Source organism: Theropithecus gelada, chromosome 11 (genome assembly GCF_003255815.1).
Source record: "Theropithecus gelada isolate Dixy chromosome 11, Tgel_1.0, whole genome shotgun sequence".
NCBI classification, from domain to species: Eukaryota; Metazoa; Chordata; class Mammalia; order Primates; family Cercopithecidae; genus Theropithecus; species Theropithecus gelada.
Genome location: NC_037679.1, coordinates 53,594,015 through 53,612,394, shown reverse-complemented (window position 1 = coordinate 53,612,394; position 18,380 = coordinate 53,594,015). Strand labels below are relative to the sequence as shown.

Here is an 18,380-nt window from a genome sequence, read left to right as displayed (position 1 = left end):
CATAACCTTCTCTTTCAGCTAAATTTACTAGAGTTGTTCACAAGCTTAAGGAAACACTTTATGTTTCCCAGGTTTTTGAAGAGGATATTTTTAAAGGATACAAATAAACAGCTAGATGAAGAAATAATAGGCCAGGTACAGTGGCCCATGCCTGTAATCCCAGCACTTTGGGAAGCTGAGGTGGGTGGATCACCTGAAGTCAGGAGTTTGAGACCAGCCTGACCAACATGGTGAAACTCCATCTCTACTAAAAATACAAAAAAATTAGTTGGGCATGGTGGCAGGTACCTGTAATCCCAGCTACTCAGGAGGCTGAGGCAGGAGAGTTGCTTGAATCTGGGAGGTAGAGGTTGCAGTGAGCTGGGATCGGCCATTGCACTCCAGCTTGGGCAGCACAGCAAGACCCCATCTCAAAAAAAAAGGAAAGAAAAGAAAAACAAAAAGAAAAAAGAAGAAAAGAAATAATAGGGTAAGGTCTCAAGGGTCCAGAGCTCAGGAGCTTCTTCTGTTCCTCTGAAGTTGGGGTGTGCCATTCTTCTAGCATATGGGTGAGTTCTTTTACCTTCATGTAATCCTCCATGAGTTCAGCTGTCTGGAGGCTTGTGGTACCCTGTCCTCTTGAGTCTTTTTTGGAGACTTCATTGGATAGACATGATTGAAGAATGGACAGTCGTATGGAAATCTTACTGGACAAAAAGGGCATGATCTAATACTAACAGACTGTGCAGAGAATCGTAACAAGTCCTGTGTGTTTAGATTCTTCTTGGCCGCTCTGTGTAGCATTATTTCCTCCTGGGTAAGGGGCAGGACCTCTTCAGAAATGGGGGTCTAATGACCTACTGTCAGATAAGGTAATTCAGAGGATTTTTTTATGACCAGCTCCAAGACAGAAAGGTGGGGGAAGATTAGAGTATATTTTTAGTGTGTGTGGCCTGCCTTGGGGAGAAAAAGGTGCAGGTAAAAGGAGGACAGAAGGTCAGAGAGAGATTCTGTTTTCTGAGGTCTGTTTCTGAGGCCCAGAGCACCCCAGTATTATAACCAAAGACTGTCTTTCACCTTTATCACTGTGAGGCTGTTTTGAAGCTGCCTCCCGAACCATGAACAAAAGGCCAAATATGGTTAACAAAAGATATGCGTATTGTTTTAGTCCCTTAGGAAATGTGGACAAGAGCTATGGAAGTTATGAGCCAGGAACCATGGATGTAAACCCATATGTATATATGTAAACCAATATATATACATCATAATACCACACCACACCACTTTATCAGTTTTTTTCTTGTTTGTATTTTTTGTGTTCTCTTCAAGACTTTGCCTAATTCTGTGTTAAAAAGATATTTGTTTTCTTCTAAAACATTAATATTTGGTTTTTACCTTTAGATTTTAAGGTCTAATTCATGTTAACTTTTATGTGGTGTAAGGTAATGGTACACATAAGCTTTTTATTTTCATGTAGGTATCCAGTTATTCCAGCACCATTTTTTGAAGACTGTCTTTTCCCCCATTGAATTACAGGTGTGAGTCTATTTCTGGACTCTGTTCTATTTTACTGATCTTTGTCTTTACACCAATATCATACCATTTTGATTAATGTAGCTTTATAGTAAGTTTGATTCAGGTAGTGCATGTCCTCTACCTGGTTCTTTTTTGTCTAAATTATTTTGGCTTTTCTAGGTCCTTTGCCTTTCAAATATTAATTTTTTAATCAGTTTTTTACCTTTTAAAAAAAATCTTGTTAAAATTTTAACTGGGATTGTATTGAATTTTTAGGTCAATTTGAAGGGAATTGTTACCTTAACAATATTGAGTCTTCCAATCCAAAAATATCATACATCTCTCCATTTATTTAGGTTTCCTTTCTGTCATCAGTGTGTTGCAGTTTTCATTGTATAAATCATGCTCATCTTTTATTCAGTTTCATTTCTAAATATATTGTAAATGGAGTTCATTTTGACTTAATTGTTCATTGCATATAGAAATATAGTTTACTTTTATGTATTGATCTTGAATCCTGTGACCTCACTAAAGTCACATATTTTCTAATAGCTGCTTTGTTGATTTCTTAGAGTTTTCTAAGGTCATGATGTATACCTTGGGCTTTCTTTTAGTTTACTTTGTTCATTTGGTTGTTTTTGAGTTGACAATTTAATTTCACTACAGTTTATTCTTTCATTCTTATTGGTAAGAGTATTTAGTGCTAATAATTTTCTTCTCATCACTACTTTAACTATATTCCATAAATTATCATTATATAGTGTTTTAATTATTATTTTTAAAGAAATTCACTAATTTTAATTTGTATTTTTCTTTCTGCCAAAGAGTTATTTAACAGAAGATGTAATAGTTTGCTAAGTCTGCCATAATAAAATGCCACAGATGGGTGATCAAACAACAGGAATTAATTTTCTTACAGTTTTTGGAGACTAGAAGTCATAGATTAAGGTATTGCCCGGCTTGGTTTCTCCTAAGACCTCTCTTCTTGACTTGCAGGCGGCCACCGTATTCTCACTTTGTCCTCACGTGGCCTTTTCTCTGTGCTTTTGCATCTGCTTGTGTCTATCCTTTTTTTTTTTTTTTTTGAGATGGAGTCTTGCTCTGTCGCCCAGGCTGGAGTGCAGTGGCGCAATCATCTCGGCTCACTGCAAGCTCCGCCTCCGGGTTCACGCCATTCTCCTGCCTCCGGAGCAGCTGGGACTACAGGCGCCCGCCACCACGCCCGGCTAATTTTTTGTGTGTTTGTTAGTAGGGACAGGGTTTCACCGTGTTAGCCAGGATGGTCTCGATCTCCTGACCTCCTGATCCGCCCGCCTTGGCCTCCCAAAGTGCTGGGATTACAGGCGTGAGCCACCACACCTGGCGTGTTTATCCTTTTTATAAGGACACTAGTCATTGGATTAGGGCCCACCCATATGACTTTAACCTTAATTGTCTCTTTAAAGGCCCTGTCTCCAAATGTAGTCATATCTTGAAGGAACATGTTTCAGTCTATAACAGAAGTTTTTTTAAATTTCCAGCTAGGAGAACCTTTTTAAAAAGTTAATTTCTACTTTTATTGCATTGTGATCAGAATATTTTTGTATTGTTTCTACTTTGTGGAACAGTCTGATGTTTCTTTGTATCCTAATCTATCAAGGGCAAGACTAGGGTAAGTGAGGCAGCCAGGGTGCAAAATTTAAGGAAACAGTCTCATGTGCCGACCCTGCACTTGCAGGAGTCTTAGAATGGGTGTCTTCTTAAGTTTCACTTTCTGGACATGTCACATGCCCAGCGACTATAGGACTATAGTCACTTTGTCCTATAGTATATGTCAGTTATTGTGTTACATAAACACATGGAAAGAGTCTTATAAAAGAGTGTGAAGTTACACACACACACACACACACACACACACACACACACACACACGACCTACCTTGTTAACTGTGATGTTTAGGTCTTCTGTATACTTGCTTATTTTTTGTCCACTTGATTTGTTTTGTACAAAGAATGATATATTAAAGTCTCCTTTTATTACTGTGTTTCTATATGTGACTCTTTGTATATCTTGTAGTTTTTGCTTCATAGAGGTGAGTTTCATGGTATTTGGTACAGAATATAAATATTCATAGCAGTTCTATTTTAAGGGTGAATTGTAGCTTTTAGCATTAAAAAGTGCTTTGTCTTTTTTTTTGCTTGACTTGTCTGATATCACCACTTCTGTTTTCATGTAGTTTCTATTTGCCTGGTATACTTTTATTGTCTTATTTTTTAATTTTCTGAATCATTTTGCTTTTTAAATGTGTGTTTTGTATATAGCATTTAATTGGGTCTTGTTTTGTGGGCCAAATTTTAATAAATTAAACCTTTTATTTTAATGGACAAATTAAGTACATTCACATGCAGTGAGCTCTTACCTACAAAGATTTGCATGCAGGGATGGGAGAGATCACTTGCTGGGATTTGGTGTTTTTTCCTTCATTTTACTTACAGGTACTTTGAGGTTTTGGGCATTTTCTGTCTGCCAGTTATGCTAAGGGTATGGTTTTGTGTGGCTTTATTTGTTCTCTTTGCTTTTCTGTATTGTTTTTGCAGACTATATGGATAACACAGAGCTAGACATCTGCTGTTATCTTCAACACTTGGAAATTCTTTATGTCTGCTTTTCAAATTCTAATATCTTAGTGACATCTCTAATTATATAAAGTTTGAGTGGCTTTTAAAAATCATGTTCATTAAGTGATAGCCTATGTTTTGAGACAGGGTTCTTGATCTGCATTACTTAGGAAAGAATTACTTCAGGCAGAGGTGTACTTAACTATTTACTTAGGTTTCATAACTTTATTTAAAGTGTTAGTGGCCGTGATTCTAAAAGCATGAATCTGTAATAGATTTTAAGAACCAATCTTGTCTGTCCTTTTGCTTTTAGGTGGGTACATTTTTTAGGACATATTCAGGACGGGTAGATTTTAAATCTGTCTTTGACAGTCTCCAGAAAGTGGGGGAGACCCTCCCCAGGCATCCTACTCTAATGTTTTATCCTATTGTAATCCCACAATTTGGCCAGTTAGAATCTTTTCTGTTAGAATTTAAGCCTGTTTCTCCTGCTTTGGGTTTCTGTTGCCATAGTGATAAAATGTTCAGCATTCTGTCATTACTTGAACACAATAATGAACTTGACCCTTAGGTTTTGTTTTGTTTTTTAGTTTTTTTGCTATATAAAACAGCTTTCATTCCTTTAGCTTTTCTTAAATATGAATAATTTTCTATTCTGTTAGTCACATTGATAATTTTTCTTTGATTCCTCTGTAGTTTCACTTATAATATGTAAATGACCTCAACTTATTTTTTAAAAAAGACATAGTAACCAACATAAAATCTAGCAGGATTAATTCACACGATTGGCGTGACTTTTTTTTTTTTTTTTTAATGTTCTGCAATTGTGGTGGTAGTTTTTCCTTGACAGTTATGATTTACTGATTTATAAGTCCAGCTACATCAACCAGGTCTGTTGTGATCACTCCTTAAAATGATCATAATTGCAACACCTCCTATTTAGATAACCGGAGACAAATTGATCGGAGACTTATCTGTGGAGCAAAAGGTCTTACTAAGGAAATGGAAAGTATAAATCATGCAAAGCAGAAATATCCATTTATTTACAAATAATATATATCTGTGATAATTAAATATTAATCTATTACATATAAATCACTGCTTTGACAGATCCTTTATTAATTATATACCAGTCTTTTCTCTTCATTAAAGTGGTTTTTTTTTTTTACCACTAGCCTATCATAGTGCCAAGAGTAATAAAAAATTATTTTTGTAAAAGTACTGTATTTCAAAAGGCTGCTCCACTGCACATTTATTCAATTTGCAAATTAAGACCATGTAAAATTTAAAGGAGTTTAAATATAATAGAATATGTAATCAACTTTTGGTTATGACAGTAACCCAACTCCAACTAATGCAAGCACAACAAAAGGGACTTTCTTCATTTACACAATTGTGGGAAAGATAAGGGTTATGCTGGTTTCACGGACACCTGGATCTGGGAACTCAAATGTAATTAGATAATAGTGACTTTTCCCTTCCTTTTCTTTTCTTCCTCTTCTCTTATTTTCTCTCTCCTTTGTCTGCTGTTCTATCTCTGTGATGCTAGGAACATACGTTGAAGCCAAGAGGACAAAGTTCTTGTTAGCAAACTCAAGTTTAAAAAGTCTAGAGTCGAGGCTGGGAATGGTGGCTCACGCCTGTAATACCAGCACTTTGGGAGGCCAAGGCGGGTGAAACACCTGAGGTCAGGCATTTGAGACCAGCCTGGCCAACTTGGTTAAACCCCATCTCTACTGAAAATATAAAAATTAGTGGGGCATGGTGATGACCACCTGTAATCCAAGCTACTCAGGAGGCTGAGGCAGGAGAATTGCTTGAACCTGGGAGGTGGAGGTTACAGTGAGCCAAGATTGTGCCACTGCACTCCAGCCTGGGTGACAGAGTGAGATTCTGTCAAAAAAAAAAAAAACTAGAGATAAGTTTGGGTCTGGTTCACATGCTCATCTTTGGACCTACCAGGGCGATTGTGGGTATCAGGCACTCTGACTCAGCCAAGATTATATGCCCATGTCTCTGTGTGGAGTGGGTGAAGGAAGAGGAAGGAAATGATGTGCAGTTTGATATTAAAAGTAGGGGGAGGTTTTTGGGGAAATAGTAATAACCAAGGAAAGGGAACCTGAACATTTATGATATCCTGTAGTCAATACCCCCTTAATTTATTTTTTGCATGGCTTAAAGCCAGGGCTATTATTTTCCATTTGGAACTTTGTTTTTTTCTTAAACTTTTAATAAACATTTAAATTTCATCAGTTTGGATTTCTTTGCTGCCAGTAGTGGATATTTGCTTTAAAAAAAAAAACCAAAAAGCTATCATTTAATATATCCACCTTTCTACTTACACTGCATCTTGAGAAGAATTATATTGGCCCATTGGACACGTTTTCTCCCAAGAATTTAAACTGTGAAGTAAGGGATGAAAGGATATGTGCCAGTGTTTGAAGGACCAGGCAGGCCTGTGGCATGTCTTTGCCTGTGACTCCTGTCAATTATTGTATCCTGGTTCTGGTTTTCTAGTTCTCTTTTGAGCGGGTTCTTACACTCTTTCAGGAAAGTTTCTTTTTGCTAATAATGGCCAGTGTCAATTTCCAGTGCTCACAAGCAAGAACCATGCTTTCAGAAGATTGGTATGAGAAGGCCACTGCTATTCTCATGAGACTTGTAGGACTCTTTGACAGTAGAGAAATCACAATTACAACTTCTGTTGTTTGCCCTGTATGTTGCTTCCCTTCGGTAACAGAGACTCACGTTAAATGAAGCCGAGAAGTTACGTTAGAGGCTTTGCTGCCCAATATGGTATTGCTAGTCACAGATGACTCTTGAAACCTAAATTTAAATTAGGATTTTAAAAAATTAAAATTCAGTTTCCTCAGTCACACAAACATGTTGCTAGTGACTATCATATTGGAAGGCACAGATTATAGAATATTTCCACCATCAAAGAAAGCTCTATCAGACGACACTGTTGGAGTATAAACTCCTCAAGGGTAGGCATTCTGTCCTTGTTATTTTCTGATGTATCCACAACACTTAGAATGGGCTCAGCATGTATAGGTACTCAATAAATATTTGCTGAATGTTGAAACAGCATATATTGGCAGGCCAAGGAGGGCAGATCACTTGAGGTCGGGAGTTCAAGACCAGCCTGACCAACATAGGGAAACCCCATCTCTACTAAAAAGACAAAAAATTAGCCAGGCATGGTGGTGGATGCCTGTAATCCCAGCTACTTGGGAGGCTGAGGCAGGAGAATCACTTGAACCCAGGAGGCCGAGGTTGTGGTGAGCCAAGATCACGCCATTGCACTCCAGCCTGGGCAACAAGAGCGAAACTCCATCTCCAAAAAAAAAAAAAAATAGAAATAGTATATGTCAGTATATCAGCTGCCTGCCACAGAAGACCTAGACCATGATCCTTACAGCTGACTTCCCTGTACTTTGAAGGGAACTTGAAATAGCGCCATCTTAATGTTATTCCAAAGTTTCCATTTAAACTCATTCATAACTACATTGTCTATTGTAACTTGGCCCTCCAGTTCACCTACTTTATAATTGCTTTAAAAGTATAAAGTACTTGATCTCATAGTTACTCTTCCCCCCACTTACTCATCCTTCACCTTCTGATTTCTCCCTATCACCTACTCATTAACTCATTAAAACTTTTAACAATTTCCACTGTAGCCTTTGGAGTCCCTATTCTGATACCAATAACTTTTTTTGTAATCTCGACATTTTTTTGAATGCCTCTTCCCCTACTGAGAACTGCTTTCTTCTCATGGCATATAACCTGGAACGCCTTTTAGGTAGAAATTACTCTTCCTTCCTCTCTCCTGCAACAAGAGACCAAGAAGAGAAATCAACATTCGTAAACCCCGTTTGCGCTTCCAGTTCATTGTTTGAGTATGGTTAAAGTGATTTTTTTCTTTGATATTTGTTGCATCCAGTTTTATACCTGTCTTTTATCTCTTCCAGTTAATGACCTACAGTGTATTCCTTAATAGTCACTGAGGACTTTGATATCTGGCTCAACTTTTTTCTGTTTTGTTTCTCTCGTCATCATTGTTAGTGACTATGTATTCATAGTGTTGAACTACCCAACACCTTAGCCTTATAGTTTATTCTGTCTGCACTCTGGCATTCTTTTATCTTTATCCTACTTTAGCATCTTGTACACCTAGACACTTCTTGGACCTTGTCGTCACCTAGAACTGATCACTTCAAAGATGTAAATATCTTTCCTTTCTCTTATCCATGCTACTCTCACTGAAGATACTGATATTGGTAGTCTTTGGACTTCTCTTTTTCTTCCAGCCTATTATCCTGGCTCCCTTGCTTCCTTTTCAGCTTGGAAACTGATGTTCTTACTTGTACATGAGCAAAGGATATGAATTTTCTCAACTTCTTGCCATCTTAGAATTTCGGTATCTTCATCCATTCTCTCCTCCCTTTCTATTTTGAAAATGTCCTTTCCCCCTTTACTTCTTAAGTGAACAGTGCTTTAAATTCCATATCTCTACTTCCTCTACACTCTTCGTCACCTATATCTTTAATTTCTCTATCTCGGACTCTTATTTTTCCTTCAAGATCTAGTTCAAATTGCATCTCTTTTATATAGCCTTAACTTATCCTCTAATGAAAGTTAATTGCAGTTTTTTTCTGTTCCTTGTGTGTCTATTATAAGGTATATTTTCTTTTGACTTATTGTGACACACCTTGAGTATTCAAAACCTAATAAAAAGAGATACTGTACTCCTAAATTTACAGCACTGTCTTTTGAAACATTATCTGCCTTTTTGAACTTTAATACCATTAGTCTTATTCCTATCTTATTTAAGTTAAGATCCGTTATCCCATAGAATCCTAAATGTAATGATCTTAAATCATGGACTAATTTTCTCCTTAAAAAAAATTAGTTTTAGATTCTAACCCAGTACTGCTTCAACAAAATGAACTGAAGAAGGCCTTGTTGTATATCATCTTCTATAGTCTACCACAATGGTGCTTTTACTTAGTTCATATTTCATTTAGTTTTTCTCCCATCCTTTCATATTTTAATGATTTTTCAGATACTCTTTACCGTTGGTTTCTTTGGCTTCAGCTTTTGTATGTAGGGCACTATTGTTTCTCTTCATGTCTGTGTAACTTACATAGAAAGCATTAGGCCATGACTTTCTTAACTGGGTCATGTTTCTTGTTAATTTACCAATTGTATCCAGATTCTCATCTGGAGCTAGGATATACTTAGGACCTAAGTTTTCTAACTGTGGGCCTGGACTGGGACCCACGGTGTTCTCTCTTCCGTTTTCATCTTCATGATTTTGTGGAAAGAAACCTTTACTAAGTCAGTAACCTAAAAACCCCAAGTTAGCCACCCTGCTGAGAGGCTGAGGCAGGAGGATTGCCTGAGCCAAGGAGTTTGAGGCCAGCCTAGGCAATATAGTGCAATCACATCTCTTACTTAAAAAAAAAAAAAAAAAAAAAAGGGCACCCAGTTGGTAACATTCATAAACATTTAATGGAGGAAGTGCACAGAAAGTTTGAAAGAGTAATCATGTAACTAGAATTATGAAATAAGAGTGTGACTGGTACTGACAGTGGAGCAAAAGGAAAAGGACTGGCCCTCTTTAGGTTCATCGTTTCTGGCATTTGTATGTAAACGTCTCAGGAAGCAATGAGTCTTATCTTCAGGTTTTTTTCATGTTATATTATCCAATCATCTCACACATTTAAACAGCTAATCCATGATTTGGGTTGGTTCATTCAGTCTGCCAACAAATGTTTATTGAGTCCTTATTGTGTTTAAAGCACAGACCTAGGTTCTTGAGAGTGTTGTCCAGATAAACACATTCTATTTGGGCAGATAAGACATGCTAATAATACCAAGCTATAAATAGGTGTCGAGTGCATTGTATTTGAGATAGGCGTTTGGAGAGTTTTGAAAGGGAGGAGGCTGCAGGGCCTATCCTGCCAAACCTAATTAGTGTAATGTCTTCCTCATGAGGTTACTCATTTGGTCACTAGAGCTGCTCTGCATTTTAAGGATCTGGCTGTAGATGTATTATTCCCTTTGAAGAGTCTGCAAATGTTTAAGTATTCATTCATCTCAGGCATGAAAAGCTCCATAAGATATTTTATAGAATACAGGATGGTGTGTTGTATTAGTTTTCTTTTAAATCTGTAGCCTTGTAGAATGAAAGTGAAGTAGCGTGTGTCTGAAAGAATTTTGTAAATTGTAAAATGCTATATGGATGTAAGTTGGCCTCTCCTAAACTAGATTACTTTCTGATGCCTTAGCAACACATTCTATAATTTTCCATGAAAGACCACTTGTTCAGGCTGTTCTTCATGTATATCAGAATCCTACCTGTCAGGTTTTTATCCATGTAGCATTCCCTGGAACCCCTGGACATAGTTGATTTCTCATCCTCTCTATGCCCCTAGTTTGTAGATTTTCCTATCACAACAACAGTAATTTGTTTTACATTTTTGTTATATGTGAACACAACCTAGCTTCTCAAAGTGTCAATCTTTGGTTGTATTTGTGCTTTTGCACAGTGGTGTCCAACAGGCATTCAATAAAATGACTGTTTAATTCAGTGAAATAAATGAATCGTGGATTCTTAATAATGTCTTTTGTTGGGTTGTGATTTTTAGGTTAAAACTGCAACAACAAATTGTGACTATTGAAAATGCAGAGAAGGAAAAAAATGAAAATTCTGACCTAAAACAGGTATGATTTTAGCAAATATTTTCCTTTTATTTTTTCAAGTGCTTCTTTAAATTTGTGTTTTGCAAATTTAAAAAAAGATTTGCAATCAGTATTTTTAGAATCTAACCACAATTGGTAACATATTGTTGGAGATAATATGTAAAGATAAAATGTTTAAACCTCTATACTTTAATAAGCTTCTTTTGCTAACTGGTATTATTCTTAAGAGATATATATATATATATATTATGCTGTGGCCCATGATAATTTTTTAAAATACAGTTATAAGGACAGTATTTTAATATTCTGAATTTTAAAAACTCAATAGAAATATCCAGGTTTTAAGTTACTTGTGTGATTGACTTGTAATTTTATATCATGAGGTATTTTTGCTATAGCCCTATGAAATCCAAGATTTGTATTTGTGGAAGGAAATTTGTATTTATAATTAAAGTTATTTGGGTTCAGGAAAGATTTGTATAAAGTTGGGTAAAACGTGGAGGAGTGATCTTTTCTGAATTCTATTTTGTTTTTTGTTGTTGTTTTTTCCCCTATAAATTATGAAGTAGGAATCCATTTTTAGAATTCATGCTCATATGCTAGTTGGTACTGCTTTTCATGTGCAGTTATGGTTTCTAAGTCTTAACTAGATGGACATAATCTTTGATACCCAGAGAGAAGTTATTTAGTATCATTGGCATTTGGGCTTTCTGTCATGCTATGCATATGGAGAGGTATTAAGCTCTTTGAAGGTTGCTTATTCAAGCAGCTGTAATACAGATTTAATATTTGCCACTCCAGTTAAAAATAGTGAATAGTTCTACATGGAGAAATTCATTCTAAAAGAGAAATCTGAGACATACCATTTAGTTTTATTCTGCTAAAAATTGCTCTGTGGACATTCAGAATCGTATATGAATTGGTTTTGTTACCATTAGGAAGTAATGAGATTATTACCCATTTATTTACTTTATTATATAAGAATCTTGTTTCTTTTTACCCTTGAATCTCATAATAGGTTCTTTTGATCCCTATCTCTTGACTGTCTTTACTCTGAAATGTCTCTCAGAAAATGGCTAAGAGAGATAAAAGGAAGTGAAAGGAAAATAAGAACTTTTATTGTTTATTAATTGGTAAAATAGTTTGTGGGGGAGGTATATATAACTGTCCCAAATAAAGATTATTTAGATATAATTTAGAAGAGTGTGAATAAACTTTCTAGCCTGTTAATCTTTAATTAGACTTCTCATGAGAAAAAGTACTCCCAGATAAAGGTAAATTGGGATGGAAAAAAAGCTTTGAGTGACAGTATGCAGTTTGGCAAATGGCTGTAGAGGCCAAGGAATCTGTAGCGTTTATTTGATTTCCCAGAGCATCTTTCTTCTGCCCAGCACTGGACATATGAATGGAAACCTTTTAAAAACAATGTGAGAGTGATCCTTCTCATATTTACACTGAACAATTTTGATTGCTTGGAGAGTAGAACTTCTAGAAGGTTGCTGATCTCAGGGTATGTGGGAAGAGGAGGATGGATTTTTTTTTTTAGCTGCTTTCCCAGCTGACTTGCTTTTAAAGTCAGTTTTTTTCCGTAGGAGGTAGGGGAAGGCTAGAGTGGTAGGAGACTGACTCTAATCACTGGATTCCCTTTCCTCATCTCACTGCTAATCCCCCTGATAACCTTTCTGTCCATTCCCAATACCTCTCCTGGCCTTCATATTTTGGGAAGAAGAGGGAGGGGACTCAGTGACTGAGGAATATACTTCTTGATAGTCTCTGATTATAATAAGAAATGCTCCTAGGTGCTGCTATTTGTTACTTCCTTCAGGGGGCATCTTCAAGGGCACACCAGCTTGAGGGAGTATTTGCAAAGGGAGATGCTTAGTATCTTCTGCTTCTCTCATACCTTACTGCATTTATTTAGTGGCCTTTATCTTCTTTCTTCTCTTTTAAGCAAATCAGTAGTTTGCAGATCCAAGTGACCTCACTTGCACAGTCAGAGAATGACTTGCTGAATTCAAACCAAATGCTGAAGGAAATGGTGGAGAGATTAAAACAAGAATGCCGAAATTTTAGAAGCCAAGCTGAAAAAGCGCAACTAGAAGCTGAAAAGTAGAGTTTGCTCTTTATGTACAAACTATTTTTTCTTTTTTCTATATAACATATAGTTATGTTAGTAATGATTCCAATGTTGATTACATTTTAGAAACTAGTTACAAATACACTTTAATAGTATACAGTGGTATACTGAGGTAATAATGTACTTTATGTTTCTATAGAATGACCTATACTGACTCAAATTCTTTTAAAAAAGGTAAAATTAAGACATATTAAAATTCTGACAGCATAGTATTCTGAAAAACCTCAAAGAAAACTTTTTTTATTCATTGATTAAATGAAAACATTTCTTCAAAAATCTATTCTTCTGAATGCCAGAGAACAGAATGGTTTTTTGTTTTGTTTTGTTTTGTTTTGTTTTGTTGTGTTTTGTTTTTGATGTGCAAAACTTAATTCCTCCTAGAACTAGTCTCTTGGATTTTCTTTGAAAAGCTAATTTATTTGTTTATTTTTTTTTTTTTGGTCTTAAAATTTGTTACTAGTAGATAGTATGGAGTAAAACTGGTAGGGATAAAATTATTGTGGTGATGTTCAAGATCTTATACCCTCTGGAAACATTTGTTTAGATGTGGTAGAATACTGTACTATTTTGTATTTGCTTTGTCTTTATGTTTGCCTTATAAGTTTTTATTTTAATCTACAAAACATAATTCTTTTCAAATTTCTTCTTCTGAAGGCCACCATGCCACATAAAACTGTGTTTCTTCAGTTTTTCTATTATTACATATTCTAAGGTTTGTCCATGCTTTTATATATGGGGTTGAATTTCAAGAAAAGGGAGGAAGCAAGATAAATATCCATAGCATGTTGTGACATTTCAGATGATCCAACTTATTTTTCTTTTATTTTGTAAAAACCAAAAACATGTGCTTGGATTTCTCAAGTGGTTGATTGAAACGAGCTTAATAATTCTATGACAGTGTAGCTAGCAAATTTAAGTAATTAATCATTGGTTTCTAAATAATATTCATAGAATTGTATATAAGAAAATAGCTGTACGAAGGGTCAATGGAATGTGATTTTAGTTCCAGCTAAGATACTTAAAATCTTGTATGACCTTAGGCAAGTAATCTAACTTCTCAGGGTTTGTTATTTTCATTTGTACTGCCTATAGTAGGAATACTAAAAAAATCATATAAAGTATGCAGAATAGCTTTAAAAATATAAGTTGTTATGATGTTATTTTATCATTCATATGCATTTTACTCTAGTCAGAAGACATACTGCATTAAGATTTGATACCAGGCTTGATTTTCTTAAACCAAATTTATGAGGACAGATATTTGTAGTTTGATGGTTATTATACTTCACACCTGTTATCAAGTGTTTGTCTTGCCATTAACTAGATGTGAGCCCTTAAGTTAGCTAACTGCTCTAATCCTCGGTTTCCTCATTTGTAAAATGGACAGAAGTATAAAGGTGACAGAAACACCTAACTTGGGATTTTTCTAAAGAACAGATGATACAATACACATAGTGTTCTAAGTCCAGTGCCTTATTCACAGGAAGTGCTCAGTAATGGTGGGATTTGCAAACAAGTGGCCATACAGGAGGGCCTGCAGTTGGATAATTAAAAATGTGGTCAGGCAGGTAGTGAGTTTGCTTATACTTGTGATATTTAATCCTATTTAATCCTAAGAACTTATTTAGCTTCCATGTTTTACATACATTCTTCTGACAGGACATTGGAAGAGAAACAGATACAGTGGTTGGAAGAAAAGCACAAGCTTCATGAGCGTATCACAGAGAGAGAAGAAAAGTGTAATCAAGCTAAGGAGAAACTTCAGCGAGCTGCAATTGCCCAGAAAAAGGCAAGTGGTTCTTATTAAAGTGATTTCTGGCCGGGCACGGTGGTTCACACCTGTAAGCCCAACACTTTGGGAGGCAGAAGCGGACGGATTACGAGGTCAGGAGATTGAGACCATCCTGGCTAACGTGGTGAAACCCCATCTCTACTACAAAAATACAAAAAAATTAGCCAGATGTAGTGGCGAGCACCTGTAGCCCCAGCTACTCTGGAGGCTGAGGCAGGACAATGGCATGAACCTGGGAGGCGTAGCTTACAGTGAGTCAAGATTGTGCCACTGCACACCAACCTGGGTGACAGAGCAAGACCCTGTCTCAAAAAAATAAAATAAAATAAAAAGTGATTTCTGTGGAGTAAAATATAATTAAATCCCTTTTTTCTTTTCTTTTTTTTTTTTTTAAGAGTCTGACTCCATGGCCCAGAATGGATTGCAGTAGTGCGATCTCGGCTCACTGCAACCTCCATCCCCTGGATTCAAGCGATTCTCGTACCTCAGCCTTCGAATAGCTGGGATTATAGGCACATGCCACCATGCCCAGCTAATTTTTGTATTTTTAGTAGAGATAGGGTTTCCCATGTTTGCCAGGCTGGTCTCAAACTCCTGACCTCTAGTGGTCCTCCCACCTCAGCCTCCCAAAGTGCTGGGATTATAGGCATGAGCCACCACGTCCATCCTAATAAACTCTTATAGGAGAATAAATATATAGTTGAATCTGAGATTTTAGTGATATGTTTAATTTAATATATAAGCATGACATTTTGCTGTCAACCTTGCAGAAATACATTGGGAAAATCCAGACTGTCCAGCAGGTTTGTTTCTAAATTTTGTGTCTAAGTCAATTGTTTTGAGTTGACATGCATTTTTCCACACAGAAGGTGTTTTTCAGAGGGATAGTTTCCAGGCCAACCCATGGAAGTCATATTTTACACATTCTCCAGTTAAATTATAGTGTGATTAAGATTGTTTCATTTATGCCTAATGTCTGTTTTATCACTTTTGTGGTTAAAAGGCTTTTTTGTTTCCAATTCAGAAATACAAGAGCAAGTATTTCTTTGCTCCAGCAGGAGGAACTGGGACTCCCTTGGCTTCTGAAACCGCCACAGTAGTTCCCACAGCATTGATCCTTTTTAAGTTTTACCTTTTGCAGGCATACTTTTCTCCAGAACCTAACTTTGTTTTCTTGGAAACAGTCCAGGGCATCATGGAAATAATGTATCTAGATGGATCTTCTAAGTCAGTGGCTTACAACTTTTTTCTATTTCAGCAAACCCAAGGAATGTAACAGGTCCCATTAGTAACCATGACTCATGGCAGTGATTAAGGGAGGAGAAGGACATGGTAATCTTTTCAACAGGATTAGAGGAAGAGGAGGGACATGATAAAGTGTGTGTGTGTGTGTTATATGTAAAGTCCCAGAAATGATTTGAGTTGTCTCCATTTGATAAATTCCTTTAGTAGTAGCATTTGTTGTGGAGAGGAGAGAAGATCTGAGATGAGAGGAAAATACTTCTAGATGCAGTAACCATTATCTTAATATCTGTTTGTTTATTGGAAAGGTTAACTGTTCATATTTAGGTAAGAGAAAATAACCCTAGATCCTTCACTTATTCTGAATTTGAAAAATCACACATCCGTTCCTAGATCCCTTTTTATGTAATTGGATATCACTGCCAAATGTTGCTGACAGTTGGAGTGACAACATAAGTAGTCTAAAAGTCATTACTTCTCTACTTTCTTGGTCTCTGAATATTACTTTTATCTTTTCATAATGCTAGAAGTAGTAGTATTAGAAAAACAGCATTTATTATATAGGGATCCCAGTGTTTTATACCCAAATATGCACACTTGTTTGTTTTTCTGTATATGTCACTTTTTTTACTTTCTGTCGATGTAGGTACTGAAAAGTGTATGGATATTAATGGGATTTCAGAGGATTGTTTTATGACCTATGATCTCAGAAATCCTGCTGATTTTTGTTTGCACTGTGTTTGAAGCCTAGAAACATCTGAAGCCATGTTACAGCAAGAAATTGTAAGAGCTAAATTTTGAGACTTTAGGGATAAGTATCTTACAGATCAAATTCTAATTATTGAGGTTAGTTTGGGTTGAATTCTTTTGAAGCAAAAGTGACACCCAGTGGTGAGATTATCAACTAATCATAAGTATACCAGAAGGAGGGGAGGAGGTGATATTTTAAAAAATCTACAAAATATAGCCAGACCCCATCTCTACAAAAAATGAAAAAACTGTGCATGGTGGCACATGCCTATAGTCCCAGCTATTTGGAAGGCTGAGGTGGGAGGATCACTTGAGCCCAGGAGTTCAAGATTGCAGAGAGCTGTGATGGCACCAGCCCTCCAGCCTGGGTGACACAGCAAGACCCTATCTCAGGGAAAAAAAAAGAAAAAAAAAATTAAACCCAAAAACACTACAAAGTAACATTTCATTAGTATTGCAACAGGATGAGTTTTTTTTCCTACTGAAATGTCTGCCAGATGATGAGTGTGAAAATAGTAAATAGTCATTTTACTTTTTAAAATGTGGTCTGTGGATTGCGATTTAAGTCATAGTGAAATTGTTAAGGTCAATTCAGTGAATGATTATGACCTAGAGTTGTCATACTACGTGGGACACTGCCCTAGGAGCTTACAAGTTAACATCAATTAAAATAGAAAAACATCATGTGTAACTTAGAAATGCAATTAAAAAGTATATAACTGTATATAATTTTAGGACTGGAAGGGATCTTAGCATTCAGATAGCTTTTACAAGTTAGCAAACGAAGAGAGGAGGTACCCAAGATTACTTAACAAGTAAGAATCAAAAGTTGACTGAAATCTGCATGTTTCTGTTCTCAGTCTGGTGCTCTTTCCACTGCTCTGTTAGGCTTTAATTTCCTGCTTTCTTTGATTCCAAATACTTTACAGTTTTTCGCTTAATATAGCTATGGTCCATATGAGTCGTTTCGTATGTAAGAATAATCACTGTAAATTAATTTAACTCATACCCTTTTCCCATTCAAGTTAAAGATAATGCTTCTATTTGACAATTTTAGCTATCAGATTACATAAATATAATTCATAAGAGTGCAACAGACTTTTTAGGTTCTTTAATGCCAAAAGTCATAACATTTTTTGCCATAAGACTTAACAAAAGTCACAAATTATGATACCCAGGGCAGAAATAATCCTTTAGAGTTGCTTTCCCGTGAAAAGTTCTTTTTTCCCTCAGGCTGGATAAGATGGCTCACTGCCATCTGTGTTTACTCAGAGCTCCAAGCTCCTAAGCACAGAGATTGTCATTTCTGCTCTTTTTAAGTAGTCTTTATGTAAATGATGTTTTGTTGTATTGATTTGTTTGGAAAAGTTTGACCAGGATCTTGAGTTGGGATGCCCTTCTATGATTGATACATACAGAGAGAATGTATTTCCCCTATCCCCACTGAAGAGAGATCTCTTGAAGCAAGCACAGTGAGTTGGGTTTTTCTTTTTTCTTGAGGAACCTGGAATGACAACTTGTTATTTTTATTCTAAGGTATATGTCTCTGAAATGCTTCTTGGTCAGATACTATTATGGATGTTTTCAAAAAAGAGATGAATCATAGTCTTGAAGTTGCAAAATATCTGATTGAATATGTTGTGTGGCCTAGATTATGCT

General features: G+C 36.2%; 1 protein-coding gene across 1 annotated transcript in view; it reads left to right on the top strand.

Moving 5' to 3' along the window:
• The window catches only part of CEP83 (centrosomal protein 83), a 148,642-nt gene that overhangs the window by 108,554 nt on the left and 21,708 nt on the right, over window positions 1-18,380 (top strand). The window contains exons 11-13 of the mRNA XM_025402585.1: window positions 10,746-10,821; window positions 12,752-12,909; window positions 14,597-14,726. Coding sequence (XP_025258370.1) covers window positions 10,746-10,821; window positions 12,752-12,909; window positions 14,597-14,726 — 364 coding nt within the window. The remainder of the gene's footprint in view (window positions 1-10,745; window positions 10,822-12,751; window positions 12,910-14,596; window positions 14,727-18,380) is intronic.